The 26,948-nt window shown below is 42.8% G+C and overlaps 1 protein-coding gene across 1 annotated transcript; it reads right to left on the bottom strand.

Moving 5' to 3' along the window:
• Nucleotides 1-476: 476 nt before the first annotated feature.
• Nucleotides 477-25,698, bottom strand: LOC126982757 (neuferricin-like). Its single transcript, XM_050835087.1, has 4 exons — nucleotides 25,109-25,698; nucleotides 15,556-15,696; nucleotides 10,433-10,619; nucleotides 477-1,336 (listed from the first exon to the last, which is right to left on the bottom strand). Exons 1-4 carry the CDS (start codon nucleotides 25,530-25,532, stop codon nucleotides 1,120-1,122), a joined length of 969 nt encoding a protein of 322 aa, XP_050691044.1. The 5' UTR covers nucleotides 25,533-25,698; the 3' UTR covers nucleotides 477-1,119.
• Nucleotides 25,699-26,948: the final 1,250 nt, after the last annotated feature.

The following is a 26,948-nucleotide window of genomic DNA, read 5'->3' as shown; positions in this document are numbered from 1 at the left end:
TACTTGAGTAAATCTAATACAGTTTTAATGTCTTCATGATTCTCTTTTAACCCCTTCACTACGGCCGGGCCAAAACAGTGCCCCGTGCCGTATCTGAGATCACCGCGCGCACCAAATTTCAAATGTCGCTATTGAATATAACAAGTTTTCAGCCATAAACTCAACATAATCATTATGTATTATAAATGAAAACATGCAGGATTAAATGGTGTACATAAAGAAACATAAATTAATTGATAATGTTGAGATGTAAGCATAAATAAAGAGATAAAATAACTCGTATAGCTGGCTAAAGCAAGCTAGGACGCAGTATGCACATCCTCGGATATGGTACGTGGCACGCAAGGACGCAGTATAAGCGTCCTCGTGTTGAAGGGGTTAAATGCACAGAGTGACCAATAGGAGTAATACACATTTTAGACTTTTTAACTCATTAAAAAGTCTCCATTCATGAGGATCATACTTTAGAGCACCCATCGCTTTTAACAGATATATATTTATATATTTGTGTGTGCCTAGATAGATAAATAACTGTCAAAATACATAGATAAAATAAATATCAACATATAAGATTACCTATGATATCTCTTATAGCTATAGGTGGGGCCAATATGCAGCCCATAGGTAAAAAAAACTTGACATGATAGAAAAAAGACTATTGTCATTTTTAAACTCAGTGACCCCAAATTACCCAACAGGTCTCAAACTTAGGTCAGCAGAAAAAAAGTAAAAAATTGTTGTGTTGTGAATTATCCTTTCCAGCACTTTTGTTTATTGTTTTCAGGAATTCATCATTTTACTTTGATGTCCATCACTTTTGTATGTTATTCTTTTTTATCAGGAATTCACCGTACCCATGTCTAACTCCTTCAATAAACACTCTGTTTTTTTGGTCCCTCAGCCACTTCCTACAGTTTTCAAAGATGTTTCAATGATAGTAAAACAGCATACTTGGAAAAAGCAGAATAGTTCATAAGGTAGGAAACAAGATATGGGTGCATTAATAAAAACAAACTTTACCATGTGGAACTGGAATGAATAACCTACAAATACATGATTTTCAATGTATGCTAGAGTGAACAGATGGTATAAGCACATAGATCCATTGTTCTATAACATTTAGTCAGTCTTCACAAAACACTCTGGCTGGTGAGGGGCACAATTTGCATATTCCTGTAAGTTGGGGTGGTCTAGGTCACCTCTGTCATTGTGGGTGACCCTTTTTGGATCATGGGAGGGAGGCCCAAAATTCTTGACACAAGCACACCTTGAATTGCTCTGGCCTGGTATGAAGAGTTTCCTGGGCACCCCAACCCAATCCCTCTCAATGCCACCACTGAAAACAAATGACACTTGTTAGCAAGTGAAGAAGAGGTTAAAAGGTCAGTTAGTAAATGTATGTATGTAAACTGTATGTATGTAAAATTTGTGCAGTGTCAGTAGTGTAATCTGTGAAACCAAACTTTTGTCTTAAATGTAGGGTAGGCGGTGGCTGAGTGGTAGCGTGATGGGCCCACATTCACAGCATGATGGACGACGTGGGTTTGAATCCCCACGCTACCACCTCGGATTTTTCAGTCACCGCCGAGTGGCTTAAAACTACCCACATGCTGTCCTGAAGACCACCCATCAACCCGGACTCTAGAAGAAACCGTCCAAGTGAATCAAGAAGGGAGGCACCATGAGCCAAGAGAAGATGGCGCCACTATAAACACTTGCCTGCGCCATGATGGGCTGGGGCCGACTACTGTCCAGGCCCCTCAAGAGAGCTTACGGCGCTATAGGCGTACACGTAAAAGAAAAAAAAGAAAAAGAAAAAGAAATAAATAAAAAAATAAAAAAGTGGTCTTTCATTTTGGTCTTTGAGAGTAAACATTGTCTGATGTAGGTCATGGTTCATTCCTGGTCTTAGTGAGTCATTTGCTGAGCATAATTCACATCATAAATATGAGAGAGAGAGAGAGAGAGAGCACCCCAAACTATACTTTTTCAAACAGATCTCCCCCTAAAGAGCCCCCTTAGAAGGCCTCCCCACTAAGCCGGACACAACTTCGAGGAAAGACTAAAGTAAAAACACGAAAACCAAAGGAAAATAGAGAGAAAATAAAACAGAAAAAAGTGACATACCAGAAACTGTGAAAAAGTGAATATATATCTAGATAAAGCTAAAGAGAGAGAGAGAGAGAGAGAGAGAGAGAGAATCATGGAAAATTTAGAAATTCAGCTGAAATTCTAATATTTTTGTATTATCACTTATCTGCTGTGACACTGTTGTATATCACTGCGAGGTACACATTTCCAGTGAGGCTAGCAAGCTTTGTCTCAAGATGTCTCTTCAATTTTGATGGCTTCAAACTTTCATTTGCAAGAATTCACTGCAAACACTGTGGCTTTGGTTCTCCTTTCTCCTGTTCACTCCTGACAAAGCAATTCTTCAGAAATTCATCACTGTACTGCCTTGTCCATGAGTTATCTTTCTTCTTGGCAGGCAGCTCAAAAGAGGAACTTGATGAGGATGACGCCTCTCCCATGCTTGACACGCGCCTCTCTGCCTGTGCGTCCTTATCAGGTGCACTAGTACTTTTTATAACAAACCGATCAAAGCATAGGGTATAAACGTATATGTCACTAAGGAGGGGACTATAACTATGTTTATGATCTCGCGGTACAGAAGTACCTGACACTGGGGATAAATTCGTTCCTGTGGCTAGTGAAGATTCAAGTTCTCAAAGTGTACTATAAAAGTAATGGACGGGTAAGCACCTTGCCTGGCACACTGAGCAGCATAATACCTCAGTAGTTCTGTCATTCTTCTTTCCCTTTCCAGACAGGGACAATCAACCCCCTCTTCCAGTCAGGAGGAATGGTACCAGACTGCTATATGGCATGCAAGACCACATACAGCCTGCAGATCATGGCCTCACCTCCAGCTTTGAGCAGCTCTGCATTGATGTTAGATACCAGGTGCTTTTCCACCCCCACCTCAACTTTTGCCACAGCCTCTATGACCTCGTCAAGAGAGGGTGGGCTTTCACTGATGGGTGGATCAGCATCCGCCACCCACAACCCAGCAACTGGAAGCTGCCCACTTGGAGGTTCTGCTGTGTACAACTGCTCAAAGTACTCAGCCCAAAAAGCCCTCTGCCCATCCATGTCTAACACGAGACAGCCATCAGCTGTTCGGATAGCGCTCACCTGAGAGGGAGGCTTGGAGCGGAGCTTTTTCACAGCTCAGTAAGCATGTCGGAGGTCATTTGCATTTAAATGTCCCTCAACTTCCTCAACAAGACTCCTGACATACCTCTCCTTGTCTCTCCTCAGGAGAGCTCTAGTCCTACTTGACTGAGCCCTATACTGGTCCCAATTCCCAGCAAGTCTAGCAGTGTGACTCTCAATATTCTCCAGCGTCTCTGCCAAGGCAAATCCACTCCTAGATCTCGGGCGCTCTCTAGTGCACTCCTTGGCGGCTCGAAAAGTCTCACGTTTGAAGGTATCTCCCAGTTCAACAGGGTCCTCAAAGGTGCTGAGCATATTGAATAAATTTGAGACTTTCATTGAATACTCCTAAAACATGCCAGGTCCTTCAGCCTCTTGATGAGGAAAACAGTATTGTTGCATCTTGAGATTCTTCTTGACCTGACATGAAGCTTGAGTGTTGCAACAACAAGCCTATGGTCAGTTGCAAAGAACACAGCACTCCAGAAAACCCCGCAGTTCTGAAGGATCCTCCAACAAGTACCTACTTATGAGGATGTGGTCAATCTCCTTAGCTACCCTTCCAGCATTGCTATACCAAGTCCAGCGGTGCAGCTCTGGTCTCTGGTATCAAGAACCCGCAATTCTCAACCTCCTGGATCTTGCAAAATTCAGGAGAGCTGATTTTCCTGGTACCAGAACCATGGGGACCAACACAGGGCTCATACCCAACTCTGTCAGTACCAGTACAGGCAATCCTCGTGTTACGACGGTCTCGACCTACGACGTGGTCCCCATAAATGATTAAATAATTCTTGTTTTGACTTTTGACATTTGCGTCATAAATACAAACTTCACGTGGCAGAAGAATACTTCGTCACCAAGCATTGCACTGAGGCTGGCACGTTGTTTACATTCCGCTGGTACGCCGTTTGGGTTCCTTAGACGCTGTGTTGTGTTGTTTCTGTTGCTTTTTTTGCAATTTTTCTATAGCAACACTGTTAACCCTCTCGCGCACGATGACGCGTTTCACATCATCAAGGGTAAAAGGTCCTGGTGCACGATGACGCGAAACGCGTCATAAAACTTTAAAAAATTTATTAAAAATTAAGTTTTCAGTGAAAGTGCGTCAAATTTGGAAGCGTCATTTGTTGGGATAAGTTTCTTAATGGTAACATATGGCAACCTTTCTAAGGAGCGTAGATGAGGAGCTTTGAGCGATTTTTATGTTAGCCTACTCTGACGGGAGAGGGAAAAAGTACAGTTTTCTCGGTGTAACTCAGGAACTGATAGGCGTATGAGGAATTTGAGGATGCCATAAGAATCCTCACTAAATTCCGCGTCGAAACATATATTCAGCTAAAAAAGTTGGCCCACAAAATTTCAAGCTAGCGAGTGGGGAAGAGTTAGTACTTTGGATTTATTGTTTGCAATACTCAATAGAGACTTGAAACAAGTTTGTATTGTTTATATATATATTTTCCTCTATTTTTATTTGTGCATGTTCTAGTACAAGTCTTTATGAAGCCATTGATACCAAATTTATTGGGGTACAATATATCTGTGAGGGTAAAATACATCCGGGAATGTAGAGTACTGCAGCGGCAAAAAAAGGCCGGTCGGGCCTGAGAAATTTAAGATGAGTGGAACAGAAACTTAATGGAAACTTACAGTGCGCGAGAGGGTTCATAATGGCAGATCAGATCCGTGCCATTGTTTTGAGGGTGCCATAGTTTTGGATGCCGGATAAACGAGGCTCTACTGTACAGTCTGCGTCAATTGACTTTTCGTGTCTGCAAGTACGAAACTCGATTGGAGCGAATCGGAGAAACCCTCCAACACAACCACGAAAAATAGGCTGAGAGAAATCGATGAGCTGGCAACTCATGTCAGTGCTTCCATCATATGGGGAGCTTTCAGCAGGTGTTTTGGTAGAACAGCATTGCCACTCATGCCATGGCTACTTGGTGTGACAAGCGGGAAATTTAAAAATCCTAAAAAAAAATTTCCATGACAATCCGTATAAAACTGAAACCGTACTATTTGAGGGACGACTGTATATAATTCTGAACGAGCACTTGGAGACGTCAGTCACTTATGTAACGTTTTTTAGGTGCTGTCAATGTTTTCTTTCACCGCGGGCTTTGTTATTTTTTCGCTTGTACTCGTGAGACATTTTGTGTTCATTGTTTCCTTATCATTATGTCTAGAAAGTACATGTCTCATAACAATATCATGTGTGTGATACTGCCATAAATTAATCATCATCATCATCATCGTTTAACGTCCATTTATTCCCTATGGTGGGGTTGGACGGGATATGAGCCGCCTCCACTGTTGCTGGTCCATAGCCATTTCTTCTGTGATGTTCAGCTTCCTCATATCTTCCTCCACCACCTTTCTCCATGTCTTCCTTGGCCTTCCTGGTGGTCTTCTGCCCTCTACCTCAAAGTTCAGTGCATGTCTCAGGATGCGTTCTTCTCCTCTTCTCACATGTCCAAACTATTATTTAGCAATAAAAAGCATCACTTTTTTACAGCTTCTGTGTACCATACCCATATAAAGCTAAAAAACGGCATGTTTACTGTACTTGACGACAAACTAATTAAATCTGGCGGTGCGTTCATTAAAAAAATGCCATGTCCACTATTGTGGACACCCGCACTACGAGCCCACGCTCCGGCTGTCCACTATTGTGGACACCCGCACTTTAAGGGCCCTTAAAGCGCGGGTGTCCACAATAGTGGACATGGAATTTTTTTAATGAACGCACCGCCAGATTTAATTAGTGTGTTGTCAAGTACAGTAAACATGCCGTTATTGAGCTTTATATGGGTATGGTACACAGAAGCTTGCTAAATAGAAAATAAGAACAATAGAGGTGGGTATCTGTCTATAATAATATGTTTTCATAGTTCCTACTTCATAACTCTGTATTCGTTCTACCAATGCTTATATGGTGTTCAAATTAACATCAAAGGACAGCTAAGGAAAAGGACTTTACAATGATACCTCATTCAGCAACGTTAGCTCAGTAAGAGAGAAGATACTTGAGGTTGAAGTGAGGTGTGTTTTTGAGTGAATATGCCCGCGTGGCAGGCCAGTCACAGCAAAATCTAGCCCGCGCTTTAAGTGTTAATCTGGTCTTACTCAGCAACTCCTCCAGGCAGTGCCATAAATTAGGCTTGAAAACATGTGAAATCAGTCGGAATACTGGTGTGCTGCCGAGGACCGTCCAGAACATTGTGAGGAGATTCAAGGATCGCAGAGGCGTGAAGGCGCCGGCACATGGACACGGAGGAGGCAGGCCCCGCAGCACTGCCCCTCGGACTTTGAAACTGATAAAGAGGGAGTTTGAATGTAACCCGACTCTTACGGCAAGAAAACTTAAGGAGCAACATCCAAACCTCCTCGGTGGCGTGTGCTGCACAATGACCTTGAATACAGAAAAGTGAGGGCGTGGAGAAAGCCCCTGATTAGTGACGTACAGAGGAAAAGGAAGGTTTTGTTCGCCAAGGAACATAAAGACTGAAACTTAGAGAGATGGAAGAGGGTGCTGTGGTCTGTTGAAGCCACATCAGGACAGACAGTGTGGTGGACGCGTGACTTGAACCCCTTTGCAAAGAATCGCGCCGCTGCTGCTGTAAAACACCCTCAGCATTTAATGGTGTGGAGCAGCTTTGGGTATGGTGGCTTGGGTGACAGTGATATTACCGCAAAATGAGACTGTGACTAAAGAATCCTATTATTACTTAGGGTAGGCAGTGGCTGAAGTGGTAGCATGCTGGGCCCACATTCACCACGTGATGGACAACACGAGCTCAAATCCCCACGCCACCACCTCGGATTTTTCAGTCACCGCCAAGTGGCTTAAAACTACCCACATGCTGTCATAAAGACCACCCATCAACCCGGACTCTAGAGGAAACCGTCCAAGAATCAAGAACGAGTTCCGGGGGGCAGCATGAGCCAAGAGAAGATGGCGCCACTATAAACATTTGCCTGCGCCATGACGGGCTGGGGCCGAATACCATCCAGCCCCTCAAGCAAGCCTACTGGCGCAATAGGCGGAGACGTAAAAAATATATATATATATATATATATATATATATATATATATATATATAAATATATATATCTATATATAGATATATATATATATACAGAAAAACCCCGAGTATCTGAAAGCGGATTATCCGAAAAACAGGAGTATCCGACATTGATCTGGATATTTCAATTAAATTTTTTTTCTATACTAAAATGTTATAAAACATCAAAATAAATAAAAGTAACTACATATGTACTATATTAACACATTTAAAATTGATAAGAACAGTTAAAATGAATATGCTTTCTAATACGTATTGCGAAATAGCTTGTAACGAATAGATCAATGTATTCGACCAAAAACATTAAACAAACGCTCAACAACACCACGTCCGCACCTGCGCCCCAGCAAGGGCGTAGGTGCGGCGAAACGAACAAACTACTGCACGACTACTCACACCGTACTCTCAAGACAACGACACAAACACGACTCCCTCTCCACTCCATGCCACATTCCCTTCCAACATACGAGTTCGCGATAATATGAGTCATCATACTGTGTCTCCACCTGCACGATGCATCAAGGTCACACTTGCAAGCTTGCACAACCATTCACAATCGCACTCTGCAACATTCACAATTCAGATCTGCAACGCTCATAAGTATCAACATACACTGGTCCAGACAAGGAGACACACAGACAAACATACAATAAAACATTTACATCACATGTTTTAAGCGTACTACTTTGTTTAGTGTAGCGTGTGTTTGTTTGGTTTCATTGTTTACATCGTCAGTCGGCGGCAGTCGCGTCACACACTTCACACTGGGCAGTCGCATCGCGTTCTACCTGTGCTTCAACCTCACTTCTTTCAAAAATCAAAATGGCGGCCATAAATCCGGATTATCCGAAAAATCGGCTTATCTGAAAGAGGCTTCCCCCCTTCCATTTCGGATAATTGGGGTTTTACTGTATATATATATATATATATATATATATATATATATATATATATATATATATATATATATATATATATATATATATATATATATATATATAATTCTGAATGAGCACTTGGAGACGTCTATTGAGAAGAGTGACACAGACATTTTCCAGCAGGACGGCGCACCACCACACACGGCAAAACTGATAAAAGCCTGGCTATCTGACTGTGGTATTAATTATATCACGGACTGGCCAGCGATCTCTCCTGATCTTTCACCCATCGAAAACCTTTGGGCCATAATCAAAGCCAGGTTGAGAGAAAAAGACACGTCATCTTCGCCCAAGCTGGAGGCTGAGCTGCGCAGTGCCTGGGAGCTGCTTGACTCCGACAATCTGAAGAGCCTCGCAGAATCTCTTCCCTAACGCCTAGAGGAAGTTCTCAAGAGGAAGGGCAATCCAACCAACTATTGGTTACATAATTGGTGAGTATTTTTGTGAAAAATAAAATGTTTGTTTAATTTACTGTTATAACAAGATTTGCATACAATGAATGCATATTTACATGTGAAAAAAGCGGTACGAAAAGTCAATTGACGCAGACTGTAGTAGGTGATATAACCACTGCCAAGCCTCATCATCTGAGAGAGTCCCATTATGTCCACCTCAGCCTTTTGAGCTCATCTGATAGGAAGGACAGTCAATCATCCTTCGAGAGGCTCCGGACGTTCCAGGAGCCCACACACGGAGCCCTCCGAAGGTTAACCCCGGGTTTGGTTCTGCGGACGTACCCCAGCCACCCCGAACACAAAAAAAGGGGCTAGGGGGCCCTTCTTCCTTCAAGGTGCAGGGGTCCTGTAGGCTTTGCCCTGCACCCATCACTGATGGCAGGCTCCCAGGGTGCTGATGCATTGGGGAAGCCTGCCGCACGCTAGGGCCCCCCAGCAAGACCAGATCAGGGTCAAGGCTTTTTTTTATAGGGGGAGGGGGTGGGGGTGTTCTAGAAGTCTTTATTAATACAGCTCCAAAAGAGCACTCAGCTTGAAACAGTGATAGAAGATTTTTAAAAAAGAGGATACATTACAACAGAATTTAAGAGGTAGGAGAATGTCAGAAAGATGCGGGGAGGTGATGAGACTAAAGGCCTTTGATTCTATTCTGTCTAATGGAGGTGTGTGTGAAACCCCTCCCACATACAAGATGCATACTCTAAAATTAATGATACCAACCTGCTCCCTATCTCTGGTACTAAACTAATAAACTCCACTGAAATAATACTTCAGTAGACCACAAAATTGATTTAGCATGAGTTTCACCGGTATGTATCTTATGCTAAATCAATGTCCTAACGTTCTCTTAACCCGGTAGCAGCGACGGGCCAAATTTGTGGCTTTACCGTGTAGCAGCGATGGGCCAAATTTGTGCCATGATATAAACTCCCCAAAATAGATGATACATAATCTGATCACAAATGCTTTGATATATATTATGGAATGGTTTGTGTGAGGGGTGATTTTTTCTCATTTTTCTCGCTTGGAGGGACCATTAAGAAACATGATCCCCGCTGCTACTGGGTTAAACCTAACATCTGAGCACAATATATAAGCAGTACATTTTTTTCATTTTTTTTACTTCTTTTGCAATGATTTTGAGGAAACATCTTTAATAAATTTGAAGAACATATAGACAAACAGTTTCTAGTACTAAAAGTAAGTCAAGGACAGGGAAAAGGTTGGTAACAAAAACTAGAATAAAAATATAAGAAAATAGTAAATGTATAAATACTACATGAAAAATATGAAGCTTTTTTTTTTTTTTTTACAGCACAGACAGTGCAAGGGCGTAAAAAAGAAAAGAAAAGAAAACAATATGAAAAAAAAAAAGCCCGGTACTTACTGCTCCTAAATAGAGTAGAGTGGCCAAAAAGAGAAATCAAGAGGTGTCCTGATGCCCTCCTCTTGAAAGAGTTCAAGTCGTAGGCAGGAGGAAATACAGATGAGGGAAGATTGTTCCAGAGTTTACCAGCGTGAGGGACGAAAGAGTGAAGATGCTGGTTAACTCTTGCATAAGGGGTTTGGACAGTATAGGGATGAGCTTGATCAGAAAGTCGTGTGAGGCGAGGCCGCAGGAGGGGGGAGACATGCAGTTAGCAAGTTAAGAAGAGCAGTCAGCATGAAAATAACTTTATTAACTATGTAGTTTTGGCAGCTAATACTAAATCTATTTTTTCTATTTTGGCCTCACCTTCGTTTTGTGCACCAAAGTCTTGATCCGGATTCAGGATTCCATTCTGAGTTGCAAGGAGGAAAAATTTTCTTTTCCACGTTATCCTTCTCCTTTTTGGCATAGGCTTCTGAGATCCACTTCTGTGTCTCATAATAAAAGGGTGTTGGTTCACCATTTTTATCATAATACCGGCCTATCAACTTTCCTGAAATAGAGTGCAAGAGTAATTAATATAGAGATTAAGGTGGTTTGGACATGTGAGGAGAAGAGGAGAAGAACACATCCTAAGATGTGCACTGAACTTTGAGGTAGAGGGCAGAAGACCACCAGGAAGGCCAAGGTAGATGTGGAGAAAGGTGGTGGAGGAAGATATGAGGAGGCTGAACATCACAGAAGAAATGGCTATGGACCAGCAACAGTGGAGGAGGCTCATATCCCGTCCAACCCCACCATCGGGAATAAATGGACGTTAAACGATGATGATGATGATGAAGAATAAATAACATGGAAATTAGTGCCATAATTTGCTATATGTCACAGTTAGAGCCTAATATTGCACTGTAAAAACCTGCACACGGTGAGATAGTGCATCCCAGTCAAGAGAAATGAAGTGAGCCTTGTACTTGGCTTGTGCATACAGTAGTTAACCCGGTAGCAGAGACGGGCCAAATTTGTGGCTTTACCGAGTAGCAGCAACGGGCCAAATTTGTGGCTTTACCGTGTAGCAGCGACGGGCCAAATTTGTGGCTTTACCGAGTAGCAGCAACGGGCCAAATTTGCGCCATGATATAAACCCCCCAAAATAGATGATACATAAATCTGATCACAAATGCTTTGATATATATTATGAAATGGTTTGTGTGAGGAGTGATTTTTTTCATTTTTCTTGCTTGGAGGGACCATTAAGGAACATGATCCCCGCTGCTACCGGGTTAAGGAAAGGGATCACACATGAAACCGTCTAAACAATCTAAACAACCAGCTAAACAATGGAAAAAATTACTAATATAGGCTGGATAAAACATAATTACCTTTGTGTTTCTCTTCATTATGTTTTGGGCCATACCACCAGTAGGCTGTCTTGATGGGACCTGCTGGTCATCCATTGTGCATTAGTGGTGCAGGCAAGTGTGTTTTTATAGACACCATCCTGCTTGGCTCATGCTGTCCCCTGAAGCTTCACTTAACCCTGTAGCAGTGGGGATCATGTTTCTTAATGGTCCCTCCAAGTGAGAAAAATGAGAAAAAATCACCCCTCACACAATAATATATATCAAAGCATTTGTGATCAGATTATGTATCATCTATTTTGGGGGGTTTATCTCATGGAACAAATTTGGCCCATCGCTGCTACACAGTAAAGCCACAAATGTGGCCCGTCGCCGCTACACGGTAAAGCCACAAATTTGGCACGTCACTGCTACCGGGTTAATCCTCTTTAGAGTTTTGCTAGAGCCAGGTTGCACGTGGATAGTCTTTGGCCACTCGGCAATTATTGAATACTGTCATCATGTAGCGGCAGGCAAGGACTTGAACCCTAGTCCTCCATGACACCACACCCGCACACTGACCACTAAGGGCCACTTTCACAGTCACTTTGTTTGTTTTGATCGTTACCAATGGCGGCGATCGCCACTATAGTATTTCCACGTAAAACTGGCTGGCTGGCCGCTGCAGGGTTAGCCTAGCCCCGCACCTTGACACACACTCTCAACACCTCTCGCTTCCTCTGCAGCCACCACTACCCCATAGGCCAGTTTCACGTGGAAAACTATAGCATCGATCGCCACCATTAGTAACAATCAAAACAAACAAAATGACTGTGAAAGCGGCCCTAAGCCACCACTTCGCCCACTACATGAATAATGTAAAGATTCAGGGTTATGAAAGCTACATCCTTACTATGCACAGTCAAATCTCCCCTATGAAGACGATAGAGTAAGTAAAGGGGTCCCATACTTCTTGGAGGAATGTATAACATTGGTGAGCTGCATCACACATGTGCAGGACTATCAGCATATGGAGTAAGGTGGCCAGTTCCTTCTCAGTCACCTTTACATCTATAATATGGTGAACCTCCATGAAGTAGTGGTTGGTGTGCCTGGTCACAAATCCGCAGGCCCTGGTTCAACTCCTGGCCCGGGCAATAGATGTGCAACCCACCCAGCTGTTCATCCTCCCTTTCAGATCGGTCGAATAACTAGGTATTTACTTGGGGAAACCCAGGGAAGGTAAACTGTGGCAATTCTGAACCCACATTGACCAATGTCCTGAGGTAATGTCTTACCTTGCCACAGGCTCAAAGGGCCAATGGTACGGAAATGAGCACTGCAGCCACGCTCAGCTATAGCATTTTTTTTTTTTTTTTTTTTAATGTCTACGCCTATAGCGCCAGTAGGCTTGCTTGAGGGGCCTGGATGGTGTTCAGCCCCAGCCCGTCATGGCGCAGGCAAGTGTTTATAGTGGTGCCATCTTCTCTTGGCTCATGCTGCCCCCCGGAATTCGTTCTTGATTCACTTGGACGGTTTCCTCTAAAGTCCAGGTTGATGGGTGGTCTTCAGGACAGCATGTGGGTAGTTTTAAGCCACTCGGCAGTGACTTAAAAATCCGAGGTGGTAGCGTGGGGATTCGAACTCGCGTCGTCCATCACGTGGTGAATGTGGGCCCAGCACGCTACCACTCAGCACCCAATTTTACCTTTACCTTTACTCTTGGTTCTATTGCAGTTTGTCACAATACACCCAAGGTACTTAAGATCACACTCAAGTTGTAGATCAAATAATTTGGAGCATTTCTAATGGTTACACCATGTGGCACAAATAATAAACAACTCGCAATGAATTTTAAAAACCTACCTCAATTTTCTCTCTCTGAACGCCCCACTGGCGCAATCAGTAGTGCGTGTGCTCATATGTTGGTTTCCAGCATGGTATGGCGCATGCTCACTTGTATCTCCCTACCCCCCCAGACTAGCCTGGGGACCTGTATGAAATCGGTTTTTTTTGGGGGGGGACTGAAACTGACTGAAAAATGGACCTCCAAAATTTCCCAAAAAATTTCCCAAAGATAGGGAAAATTCCCTTGTCTCCTTAGCAGTGGGGGGGTCGAGGGAGACATGTACGTTCGCAAGAGAGGCATACATAACTGACTCCTATAGATCTGGACCTCCTCTTTCCAATGGTGTTTTTGGTTTTTAGTTGTGATGAATAGTTTTTGAGATACAGAGGTTAAAAGAGACCCCCATTGGCCTGCCTGACTGCACCTGAGGGGATAGTCGCATCTCGCACCACGCGCAAAGAAAGGGTTAAAGAACATTGACGATGTACAGTTTCCCGAAATTTATATATTTTTGGAGTAATCTGTACTGCTTGAATTGACAAGTGTCCTTGAGTAAAGCAATGAAAATGGCAGCCGGGCTGATGTTGTGAGAAATACATCCCCATACAAACTGATGATGCACAGCTTCTGATATCATCATTAGCATATTATTCTCACCAACACTCGTAGGTTATGACAGACAACTTGGCAAGACACAATTCACACGGTTCTGGTGACACGCGGCATGCAGCTGTTTGTTGTGTGGGTGATTGTGTGGTTTTCAAACAATGCAAATGGCGGCCGGGCCGGTGTTGCGCGAAATATCTCCTCGTACATACTGATGATGAACAGTTTCTGATATCATATTTACCCCATTATTATAACTAATATTAAAAAATAATAATGAACACATGAATATTATTTTTCCAATATGATTTTTTATGTAGCTTGTACTGCTCGAATAGGCGCACCTATCATCACCATAGCCGATCCAGGATTCAGGACATTTGCTAAGGTAGAGGAGGTAGTGTTATAATTGTATTTCGAAAAAGAATCCTTATAACCAAAAACTAACTAAAATTATGAGTATTCTTTTTCTTGAACACAACATTGCATAAACAACAGAACAATAATATGAAAACACATATAGCACCGTTGCCAGATCGTCGTACAGGTAACTCTCGATTTACGCGCGTTTGGTTTAATTTACACGTTTTTTCACTTATACGCGATATTTTATGGAGTGGCCACCAGATGTCTCACGCAACTGGACTCACACGGCGCCGCGGCCACAAAGCTGAGCTCAGTTCTTCCCGTGCACCACTTGAACAACAATACAGTACCCACGCTGCCATGCTACTGAACAATAGGGGTGGGCAGGTACCAGTACCAGTACCGGTACTAGCTATACGGTACGGTACCGTTACCAGACTGCTCGGTACCGGTACCGAGTGAGGCTGAGACTGAGTGCCTGAGTGGATATCTCGGTGATATGGATATTCTCTCTCTCTCTCTCTCTCTCTCTCTCTCTTTCCACTGAATGAAGTGAATATTTATTTTTCGATACAAACCTACCTCTTATTTGATTTACATTGTTTTTGATTTACGTGACCTCCTCAAGGACATAAAACTCACGTAAATCGAGAGTTACCTGTACTCAGACCATAGTATTTACCTGTTTCTGACGACTAACTATTCCCAAGAAACATCAGAATCTAACTCTTTTAATGATAACAATAAATTAGTTTCGTTATTGGAGCCCAGAAGACAGTTTGGGGGTAGGAAGTTGGGGAATATAATCGGCTGAGTACGACAATCTGGCAACGTTTAGGCTGTAGCTCTGAGCCCAGGGGCAGCGCCCACGCCTTTTTACGGGTGTCAGATACCTGAAATAGCATATTTTTACTGCGCAGAGCAGGTGATGTCACTTATTGTGACTTCATGAACTTTCATATTTATCTATTTGTGTATATTTCATGGAGGCAAAACTTATATTACCCGTTTCATTTTTACTCATGATCCGAATTGGTGCCTGTTTATCACAACAGAATTTCACTCAAACAAGTGAATCAGACACCACAGAAATACTACCAGTGTGTGTATGAATGAATACAAAGATAAACACATACTTTGATTTAACTCTAGGATGTCTCGTGGATCATTAATAAATTAAAACTGAATGTCTGGATAGGCTACTCTTTAGCCTGTTACCGGCTATGGCTGCCAAAAAAGTCCCTCCGCCAAGTTTGTACCTCCCCATTTGGTGATTGTTAGGTGTACGCCAAGTTATCAACAGCAGTTTTTCATTCTTCATGCATACTTACCAATATACTTGTAGTCTGAGTCATAGAACTTCACCCACTCATCCAGACCAATGTAGTCACTTCCAGATAGCCCTGAGACATCATCAACAAGGCCAGCCTCAGAGAAGTCCCCACTAACAAACGATCGACTTGCATCCCGACCTGAAATATAAAATGAATTTTCAGTATAAGCTATGTATAAGAAGTAGAAAAAACTGGCTGCACTTCATGTAGCTCCATGAAGTAATGCTAAAGATAAAACACCTAACCTGAAACTTTCAGGTGAATTAATGACAGTGAAAGATTATATGAACTGCAGTCCAAAATATTGAAAAAGTAATCGCAAAACTAATATAAACGTAACTGCAGGTTTCACAAATATAGTGTCGATGTTATTCATCTTCAATATATGGTAATAAATAAAAATGCTAAAAACTAGAGACAGTAATAGGAGATACATATTTAGATGAAAGAGCATTAAGTAAAAGACCCAGTTGAAGAAGTAAAAGTGTGCCAAAATTAAGTTACAGGAACAATAACACTGGCCAACAACAAATTTATTGTTAAATTTTTTTTGAGCTGATGTAGGACAATTTTGATGTGCTGAATCAAAAAATCACATTGATTTTGCTCAATCAGGTCAACTTTTTTTTATCAATCGCCACATGATGTTTTTTATGTTTTTTTTACACGTACGGGTATTTTCTATTCATATGAGGCAAAATTCTTTCTTATTTCTTTAAATAAACGAATTCTGAAGAGTTTACATGCGCCAATTTTTTATGTTGAACTTTTTGTTGGGACAACCGTCTGGGTTCACCAGGTGTGCATGTTGGATAGTAGGGACAAAGCTCAGCATTACACGAAGAAGGACTGGCCTGTACGGGAGGAACTGGTGCCTTGCAGAGCAAGGAACGTCATAAACAACCCTCTGGTGGACAGAGACAGGAGACTCTTCCCACCGCTGCACATCAAGCTCGGCTTGATCAAACAGTTCACCAAAGCTCTGGACAAGGATGGCGGCTGCTTCACTTACTTGTGCCACGCTTTTCCAGGACTAACCATGGAGAAGTTGAAAGCTGGCATCTTTGACGGTCCTCAACTCCATCAGATCATCACAGATCCAGAGTTTGAAAACTCAATGAATAAAGTGGAACTGGAAGTGTGGAAGGGTTTTGTTCTTGTCGTTAAGAACTTTATTGGCAACAAGATGCAACATGAGCATCAAAATGCATTACTTATTCTCACATGTGGACCGGTTTCCTGAGAATCTGGGATCAATGAGCAACGAGCAAGGGGAAAGATTCCATCAGGATATGAAAGAGATGGAGACCAGGTATTAGGGATACTGGGATGCAGTCATGATGGCTGATTACTGTTTCTATTAAGGAGCTTTGCACCTGCATTACGAGATTTTATTGGAGGATCAGCTCGTCTTGGCCTAACTGAATTAATGGGCTTACTGTGGGAGGATTTTGAGACAGTGTATGTGCCTATCTCCTATTTCTCAGGACCTTTAGTGTAGACCCCCTTTGATTTTGGTTAGACACTGGCTTGTCATATTTAATAATTGTCTGTGATTTCTTTCTGGAGGGTAACATTTTAGGGTTAGACCTCTGCAGATGTTTACAGATACTCATTAAACACTCTTCTATCTCTTGACATGAGAAGTAATATTAGCTATGCCCTTAAAGTACAATTAAGGGTTACTCTAAAATCTTTAATACATGATTTGACATCATCGAGATTCGACAGATGATCGAAACCCTATTCACTGCGCTTCTAACCCAAAGTCTGTGGTACTGAATTACCACTACCATTTCCCTTGTTAATAATGATTGAACATTACCAGATTAATGATAATAATAATACATAGTTTTTTACAAACTGGAATATTTTCCACAGTTAAGATAGATTGGTTTCATCAATGAGTCCATATCTTGTGTCCCACCTTATGAAATACTCTTCAATGCCGTAAATGCCTTCAAACCTCTTAGAAAGTGATTACACCGGGTACTATTCGATATATGCGAGTTCAAAATATGCTAATTCGCTCATATGAGACTAACCTAAATGTGCCAAGTATTCGTTTTATGCGAGAAAAATTCGCTATTATGCGAGCAGCGGCACTGGTGCGACTGGTTGGTGAGGTATGGTGGCCGATTCACACTAGAGGGCGGCGGGTGCAAATGTTTCCCTGCACTTTCCTCGCCTATAATTAACCTTTTCCTCCCTCTGATCCTAAAGTTAATCGTCAGGTAGCTAATTATCAACTTAAATTGTAGACTTTGGGTGTGTCTCCCCAGAAGCAAGCAATGTGCTTTATTATTGCTTTATTATTGTGAAACGGTGCCGGAATAAATATTTAGAGGGTTTGAAAACGTGTCGTGGAACATAGCCCCCTATAATTAATGGGATGATAGGTTCAATATATGCGAATTCACACCATGCGAGCTTTTTGCAGAACGTAACCCTCGCATATAACGAATACCTGGTGTACTCTGATGGAAATGCTGCACTGAGTAGATTAGTAAAAAATAGACTAAAATATGATATTCTCTGTCTGCTCACCACCATAGCTATCAAGTGAATCTCCCCATTTGGCCGCCTAGGTGACAATGCTCACTACCCGTGGCAAATTATGCAAGCAAAAGCACACTACCCGATGAAATTAATATCTCACTTGTCACATGATTGTCTTCAGCCAATGACAGTTGATCATTTCAAGATCTTCATGCACCACAGCCTGCTCAGGTTGTTCCCGATCTCAGTTTGAAATTACAAACAGGTGAAGACATTTTCTTCCTACATATAGACACCTCTCCTCCTGAAATTGACCTCTCTTTTGGCCACCTCTTTTGATTTTTTTTTGTAGGAGCAGCGAGTAGCGGGCTTTTTTTTTTATTATCATTTCCTTTTTTGTGTCCTTGAGCTGTCTCCTTTGTTGTAAAAAAATAAAAAATAAATAAAAAAGATTCAGAACCTCCTTAACCTGCACTATTTTGAGCTTTTTTTCACCTCAGTCCCGAGCCACTATCGAATTTTATTTTTTATTGCATAAATCAATTGGAAGTGATCTAAAATTAAGAGGAAAAGGTATAATAACACTCATATCAGATTATTTTTTGCTCTGCGGGATGGTTATTGAGTGCGTTTCGGTGCGTCCTCCTGTCCGGCCGCCAACCTCCCTCATCTTGCTCTACTCTGACGCTGTATAGTTCTTGCTTTAGTGATGTTTGTAAGCAGTATGATTGTCTCTTTAACTACGTACATGCACAGATGTGTAAAATTTAGTGATAACTAAATATATACTATTTCTGTGGGTCAAATTATACCATACATTCACCTTTATTGTTGTGTCTGTTGATCTTTCTGTCACTCATTTTGGTCTTGGTAATGCTATGTAAGAAACACAAAATGTTTTTGATATAGCCTAGTTAGCGTCCTTTTTTTCGCTCATTTAGAACTGCACTTGGGTGTGGTACATTTCAAAACAAGGGGCTACACAGGACAGGTCGCATTTTGGCTATTTCCTCCTCCATTGACTCATCGTCAGTAGACACCGTACCCTCCTCTGTAGCGTGGCAGGATGACGGTAATTCCACAAAGCCACTGGTTTGGGGAGGCAGTGGCTGAGTGGTTAGCGTGACGGCCCCGCCTTCAGGAGCTCCAGGAGGGACGCGGGTTCGAATCCTGGCCGCCGCACAGCTGAGGTTTTTCAGTCACCGCCGAGTGGCCTAAGACTACCCACATGCTGGCCTGAAGACCACCCATCAACCTGAGCTCTAGATAACCTCTCCAAAGAGAGGCTCAAAGATGAGTTCCGGGGGGCAGCATGAGCCAACACAAGATGGCGCCACTATAAACACACGCCTGCGCCAGAATGGGCTGGGCCGACCATCAGGTCCCACCGGGAAGAAGCCTTGGGCCAACCATCAGGCCCCACCAGGAAGAAGACTACCGGTGCAATAGGCCACGACATGAAAAAAATAAAATAAATAAATAAATAAAAAAAAGTCACCATGTGTGACTGCCCTCATCATGATGGTATGATGGGGGTTTCAACCTCAGCCAGTTCATCCTGAGTTGGCTCGTACTCATCCCCAGATGACTCAGACTCATTGAACTCACAATCAGAGTCCAGAAGCATATTCAGAGCCTCTTGGGCGGAAAGAGTGGAGCGGTGGCAGTCAGATATGACATAAACAGTCTTGACTATGGACAAGGTTCTGTGTCACTGCGGCACCTGGGAAGAGTGTATGAATTCCAACTTCTCATTTTTGCCCAAAATTGTTCATTTTTACTTCCTAATTGTGCAGCTATACATGCACCCATCAGGTAGAACTTTACAGCAATAGACTCACCAATCCCTCCTCTTGAATATGCAAAAGACCCAAAGTTCACAGAGTGAATGGTTTGGCCATGGAAAAGTGAGGAGCTTGGTGTCAGCTATAGACAGCAGCGGGCCCTTGGCGTACAAATGCGGTGATGGCTATAGACGTCAGCGGGGCTGTACAAGTTAACCCGTAAAATGTCAGCAGATATGACACCTTGTGATTTCGCCAGTGCTGGCCACACCTTGGATTTTTTTTCTTGGCGAAACCAGTCTTAAATGACGTGAAAGGAATGGAAACGAATGTCATTGCACCCAGAACTGACTGGAAGTGGTTATTATAGGGCACAAGATATTCCGCGCTAAAGTTAGCAGCTTAGTGAAACCTTATGTATATGGATTTTTCACTTCCTCTTTTTCTCACACTTCGAGCAATGAGTTGGGGACATGCATAACATCATTACTGTGTTGAGAGGAAAACAATATGTCATATTTTAGCTTCAAGAATTTATACAGTGATGAAAAAGCCCTTTCCCGTGTGACTGGTTTTGAATAATTGTTTTTGAGTGGGTGGAGAATGTGTGGGCATGTGTGTGTGCGTGTGAGTAATTCACCTCTTGGTCTGCTGCGGGTCTCTCTCAAGACAGCCAGCCGTTCCCCTACAGAAGAGCACAGAGCTCGTAGTACCGATCTTTGGGTATGGCTGAGAGCACTCACACACAGAGAGAGAGAGAGAGAGAGAGAGAGAGAGAGAGAGAGAGAGAGTGTGTTTGTGTCTAAAAATCAAATCAATGGCAGCCACCAGATACGTACATGGTGTGAGTGTTGCCTTTCCGAGTGCGAATATTTTTCGAAAAACATGTACAGTAAAACCTCACCATTTGCGCACATATATGGGTGGGGTGGTGATGAAAGTTGTGGTGGTGATGACAGAAGTGGTGGTGATGAATGTGGGGTAGTGATGAAAGTTGTGGTGGTGGTGATGAATGTGGGGTAGTGATGAAAGTTGTGGTGGTGATGATGAATGTGGGGTAGTGATGAAAGTTGTGGTGATGATGATGAATGTGGGGTAGTGATGAAAGTTGTGGTAGTGATGAATGTGGGGTAGTGATGAAAGTTGTGGTGATGATGATGAATGTGGGGTAGTGATGAAAGTTGTGGTAGTGATGAATGTGGGGTAGTGATGGAAGTTGTGGTAGTGATGATGAATGTGGGGTAGTGATGAAAGTTGTGGTGATGATGATGAATGTGGGGTAGTGATGAAAGTTGTGGTAGTGATGAATGTGGGGTAGTGATGAAAGTTGTGGTGGTGATGAATGTGGGGTAGTGATGAAAGTTGTGGTGATGATGAATGTGGGGTAGTGATGAAAGTTGTGGTGATGATGATGAATGTGGGGTAGTGATGGAAGTTGTGGTGATGATGAATGTGGGGTAGTGATGAAAGTTGTGGTGATGATGATGAATGTGGGGTAGTGATGAAAGTTGTGGTAGTGATGAATGTGGGGTAGTGATGGAAGTTGTGGTAGTGATGATGAATGTGGGGTAGTGATGAAAGTTGGGTGGTGATGAAAGAAGTGGTGATGATGAATGTGGGGTAGTGATGAAAGTTGTGGTGGTGATGAAAGAAGTGGTGGTGATGAATGCGGGGTAGTGATGAAAGTTGTGGTGATGATGATGAATGTGGGGTAGTGATGAAAGTTGTGGTGGTGATGAATGTGGGGTAGTGATGAAAGTTGTGGTGGTGATGAATGTGGGGTAGTGATGAAAGTTGTGGTGGTGATGAATGTGGGGTAGTGATGAAAGTTGTGGTGGTGATGATGAATGTGGGGTAGTGATGAAAGTTGTGGTGGTGATGACAGAAGTGGTGGTGATGAATGTGGGGTAGTGATGAAAGTTGTGGTGGTGATGATGAATGTGAGGTAGTGATGAAAGTTGTGGTGGTGATGACAGAAGTGGTGGTGATGAATGTGGGGTAGTGATGAAAGTTGTGGTGATGATGAATGTGGAGTAGTGATGAAAGTTGTGGTGGTGATGAATGTGGGGTAGTGATGAAACTTGTGGTGGTGATGGAAGAAGTGGTGGTGATGGAAGAAGTGGTGGTGAAGAATGTGGGGTAGTTGTTACGCCAGGGGGTATATTTGTATGTGTTATTTGATGTGTATTTGTGTTATTTGTGTGTGTGTGGGGGGGGGGGTGCTAGTTTGTGGCACGGAGGGCTGTTGTGGCCACAACCATCACCTTCACCATGTAACGGTGTACTGGGGGCGTTTAAAGGCGCTGATTAAGACTTCAGCTTCCTTAAGGCGAATATATTCTTAGCCTATACAATGTACAAGGAGCGTCGGAGCGAGAGCGACTGCCGTTGTGTGTCAGTCGGACTCTCATAAAGGAGTGACGAGTTACAGATTGGAAAATAATGAAGTTACAATTGGTCACGTATGTCAAGGTGACCTCCACGCACGATGAAATGCTTTGTATACAAACTGAGATGGTAAACACTGATGGACGACATTTCTAAAGGTGGCATGATCTATCTGTCGTGGGTTTTTTCCATTGACAATTGTATGCCTAATTCATGGTGATATTAAATAATAATAATAATAATAATACATTGATATCCTACTATAACAACCACCAACACTTCTTTCATCACCACCACAACCTTCATCACCACCACCATCACCTTCATCACCACCACCACATTCATAACCCCCACCACCTTTATCACTGCCATCACCTTCATCTCCACTACCACCACCTTTATCACCACCAACACCTTCGTCACCACCACCACCTTCATCACCACCATGGACACGTTTACCAATACTACTTAGAAATTTAAATTAACGCGGGAGACGGCACTAGGGGGAACCGACCCTTAGTCAGTGGTGGGGGGGCGAGGTGCGCAAATGGCAAGACCACCTGCGCAAATGGTGGGACGATGGCCGCAAATTAAGGTCGTGCAAATGGAGAGGGCACAAATGGTGAGGTTTCACTGTTTTACTGTCTGTATTTCCTCCTGCCTATGACTTGACCTCTTTCAAGAAAAGTGTATCAAGACACCTCTCCACACAAAATTGACCTGTCTTTTGGCTACTCTTTACTTTTTACTTTTGTGGGAGCGGCGAGTAGCAGGCTTTTTTTTTTGTACTCTTTTTGTTGCCCTTGAGCCGCATCATTTGATGTAAAAAAAAAAAAAAAAAAAAAATACGTGCCCCACTTGTTGGTGCAAACAACCAAAATTCCTTATGTAAATAAAGTGATACTGCATATATATGAGCCCAGTGTTATAGAAACAGCTTTGTGAGTGTGTGGTACATTCTGACGTGCTTGGAAGTGCCAATAAATTGGGGGCAAACTACCCTTGTTTGCCCCCCACCCCCCACCCCAGTCTTCTTCATTGTCTGCGTACTGGTCAAACAAGACCGCCATCTTGAAGTCCAAGGAATGTACTTTCATATGCCGTTTGATTTATTGATCTAGGTTATTTATTTTTTTTTTTTGGCGAATATTTTCCCAAGGGCAACTTTTGCCCAATTATTCCAGGCTGCAGCACAAGACTGCTGAAATATGCCAGGGGTTAAGTGGTTAACAGAAATTTACTATTTGCAGGGATCCATGTCCCCTAACCCCTGCAAATAAGGTGGGACAGATATGTATATCATTGTTATTACAGTAGACAAAACAATTTTTGCCAATAGTTTTTGATGTGTTTTAGATTAAACTGACATCTGTTTTTCTCAAACTGCAAACATCTGTGGGAGGGGGAACTAAAAACTAGTGATTTCCAGGGAATAAAATGTCACTCATTTAAAACACATAAAAAACTGTCAGAATTTTTGGTAAAACTTTCTAAGAAGTCCACCTCCCCCTCCGCCACTCCAGCCCCCCCTACCCCCCAAGACAAGCCTGGGGAAATGCGGGGAACCGGGGTTTGGGGGGGAAGCCAAAATCACTGAAAAATGGGCTTCCAAACTTTCCTTAGAAAAATACCTAAATGAAGGAAAATTCCCTCGTCTCAAAAGTAAGGAAAGTACTAACTTTATAACCTAACAGCTCCCCTCGCCCCCCTGCTAACCAAGTGGGGCTGCGCCCCCCTCTGGACCCCCCCCACATGCATGATGCGCCGGAAAATATTTTTTTTTTTTTTTTTTTTTTGAGTGGGGAGCATATTTAAACTACTCCAACCAAACTTTATGACCTGCTAACCAATTCGGTAATACTTTATAAGAAGTCCGCCTCCCCCTTCGCCACTCCAGCCCCCCCCTACCCCCCAAGACAAGCCTGGGGAACTGTGGGGAACCGGGGTTTGAGGGGGAAGCCAAAATCACTGAAAAATGGGCTTCCAAAATTTCACTAGAAAAATCCCTAAATGAAGGAAAATTCCCTAGTCAAAAGTAAGGAAAGTCCCAACTTTATAATCTAACAGCCCCCCTCGCCCCCCTGCTAACCCCCCTCCTAACCAAGGGGGGCTGTGCCCCCCTGGACCCCCCCATGTAGGGAGTTTTCCTTAATTTAGGGATTTTTCTAGGGAAATTTTGGAAGCAGGGGGGGTCCAGGGGGGGCACAGCCCCCCTTGGTTAGGAGGGGGGTCGAGGGGGTCGAAGCCTCCTCGTTAGCAGGTTGTAAAGTTCGGTTGGAGTAGTTTAAATATGCTCACCCACCGAAAGTAAGAAAAAAAAAAAACTATTTTCCAGCGCATCATATATAAGGGGGGGGGCCGTGCCCCACTTGGTTAGCAGGGGGACGAGGGGGGCTGTTAGGTTATAAAGTTGGGACTTTCCTTACTTTAGCCTAGGGAATTTTCCTTCATTTAGGGATTTTTGTAGGGAAATTTTGGAAGCCCATTTTTCAGTGATTTTGGCTTCCCCCCCAAATCCTGGTTCCCCACAGTTCCCCAGGCTTGTCTTGGGGGGTAGGGGGGGCTGGAGTGGTGAAGGGGGAGGCGGACTTCTTATAAAGTATTACCGAATTTTTTTTTGTCCAGACAGCATTGATAGAGCCAATTTTAACCAATACCCACATATGGCATACATCTCTGCCTACTACATGTGTACAGTTGTTTCTCAGTTTATGTGTTTTAAGTGCTGCATGCAAACCCTAGTAGCAGAACCCTGGCTGTTGAAACCAAGGGTAGCCAACCAGGTAAGTAAACCAACAGAGTAATGTGTCAACCGTACAGATAGTCATTAAGATGTCGTACTTTTAACAATAACACTACCATACAAACATAAGACACACCTGAGAAGAATTCGTATCCTCCACCAGGGCCGTAGTGCTTCTTGCCCTTCCTCACATTATAAACACGACCCAGGATGGAGAGATAGGGCCCCTTGCTCTCATCCTTCCCGTCAAACTTCTTCAGTTGCTCCGAAGTAAAGAGCTTTTCCTTCACCTTTTTTGACTTAGTGGATGCAGAAGACTCGGGCACAGGCTGAAGGAATGGCAGATTACGGATAGACGGAAAGTACTTGTTAAGGGACAGCAATAGCTTCTGTATGGGAAAAGCGCTCTTCAAAGTCTCTGAAGTCATATTCAGACTGGGATACGCGTGTAAAACTTTCGATATCTCTGAACTGTATTGGATGGTGACCACTTGTATTGCCACACTCACGAGGGCGACACCTATTGATGCCACTAAGAAGGTTTTCAGGTACGCATTCATGATAACACGAAGGCAGCCACAAATATCTATGGGGCTCGCACTAGGAGACTTCTTCTTCTTCGTGGATGTTTTATGGGGCTAGTTAGCTCACATACACAGGCTACAGCGGAGCCAATATGTTTACGTGTGGTGCGACCAGCACGTCACCGCTCCTGTGACGTCACGGTCGTTCACGCCTTTCTCCGTCCGCCCCTTTCATATCAACAAATAAATAATATAATTTTATGTACAACAGTAAATTTTAAAATTATCAGTATATTTTGCTACTTTATCGTTCTAGCTGTATGGAATGTTCTGTTGGTGTCACGGTTGATCGAGATGGTGGTAGTATAAATTATATTCGACTCAACAGCTACCGATACGTAGTATGGCAATTATCAAACAAATAAGAAAAATACGACATCCTGTCCTACATATTGTTCGAAAATTTTGCACTTGTGTGCAATAATTTTCCTATTTTTGTATGATTTGTATGAAATTTTGGCGGCCTGGAAGGTCTTGTCAAAATGTATGATGTAAATGTAGTTATAAAGACATATTATATTGTTGTGCTGGAAGCTTCCCCCGGCGTCCTTAGGCCTCTAGAAAGCTCCGGGAGGAGCGAGCAAGGGGGCGAGGAGCCCCGCGCCCCGCGGGGCTCGCGGCCAGGCGCCAGGCGGGAAGTGGTGCCAACTCGCATATATTTTTGCTACATGTTCTTGTATGATCTAAAATATACTGTAACATTCTAGACTGTACTGTTCTGGATATATATATATATATATATATATATATATATATATATACATATATATATATATATATATATATATATATATATATATATATATATATATATATATATATATATATATATATATATATATATATATATATATATATATATATATATATATATATATATATATATATATATATATATATATATATATATATATATATATATATATGAGAAGAGGGCGAGAGAGGCCCAGCCCCAGTCATAGTAAGCTAGTGGTAAGTGAAGAGTCAGAGTGAAGTGTACTACTAAGGAAGAATATTAATTAAACTACAGAAGCTGTGCAAAGTGTTTACATATCTCCCTCCCACGGAGTCTCCTGACGGCGACACGGAACCCAAGTAACACGTCCGACATAACAATATCCCCCGCGGTGAAGTGGTTAGCAACCCAGAATCTGCGGGCTTAGGTTCGAATCTCGGCCGAGGTCGCGCCTGTCGCCGCTGGAACTGGATCGGCGGCCATGAGTGTGGCCAGTTCATCCAAAGTCCTACAGTCTATTTTATTTAGGCTGCCGCCGAAGCCCCACCTACGTAGGTGAAAACTGGCAAAGGCGTACGAGAGTCTTGGTGTGGTTCCGCGATACCTGGCAGAACTGTGAAACAGTGGTGCCAGATATGACAAAATATCGGTAGATC

Source organism: Eriocheir sinensis, chromosome 51 (genome assembly GCF_024679095.1).
Source record: "Eriocheir sinensis breed Jianghai 21 chromosome 51, ASM2467909v1, whole genome shotgun sequence".
NCBI lineage: Eukaryota > Metazoa > Arthropoda > Malacostraca > Decapoda > Varunidae > Eriocheir > Eriocheir sinensis.
This window is presented reverse-complemented; position numbering and strand designations above follow the sequence as displayed.

Bases quoted from the DNA above. Each gene is read 5' to 3' on its own strand.
- LOC126982757 (XM_050835087.1), bottom strand. From the start codon at position 25,532: ATGAATGCGTACCTGAAAACCTTCTTAGTGGCATCAATAGGTGTCGCC. The intron at 10,620-15,555 runs GTAAGTATGCAT...ACTCTATTTCAG, and splicing joins CTCAGACTACAAGTATATTG to GAAAGTTGATAGGCCGGTAT. The intron at 1,337-10,432 runs GTGAGGCCAAAA...ATTTGTTTTCAG, and splicing joins CTTTGGTGCACAAAACGAAG to TGGTGGCATTGAGAGGGATT.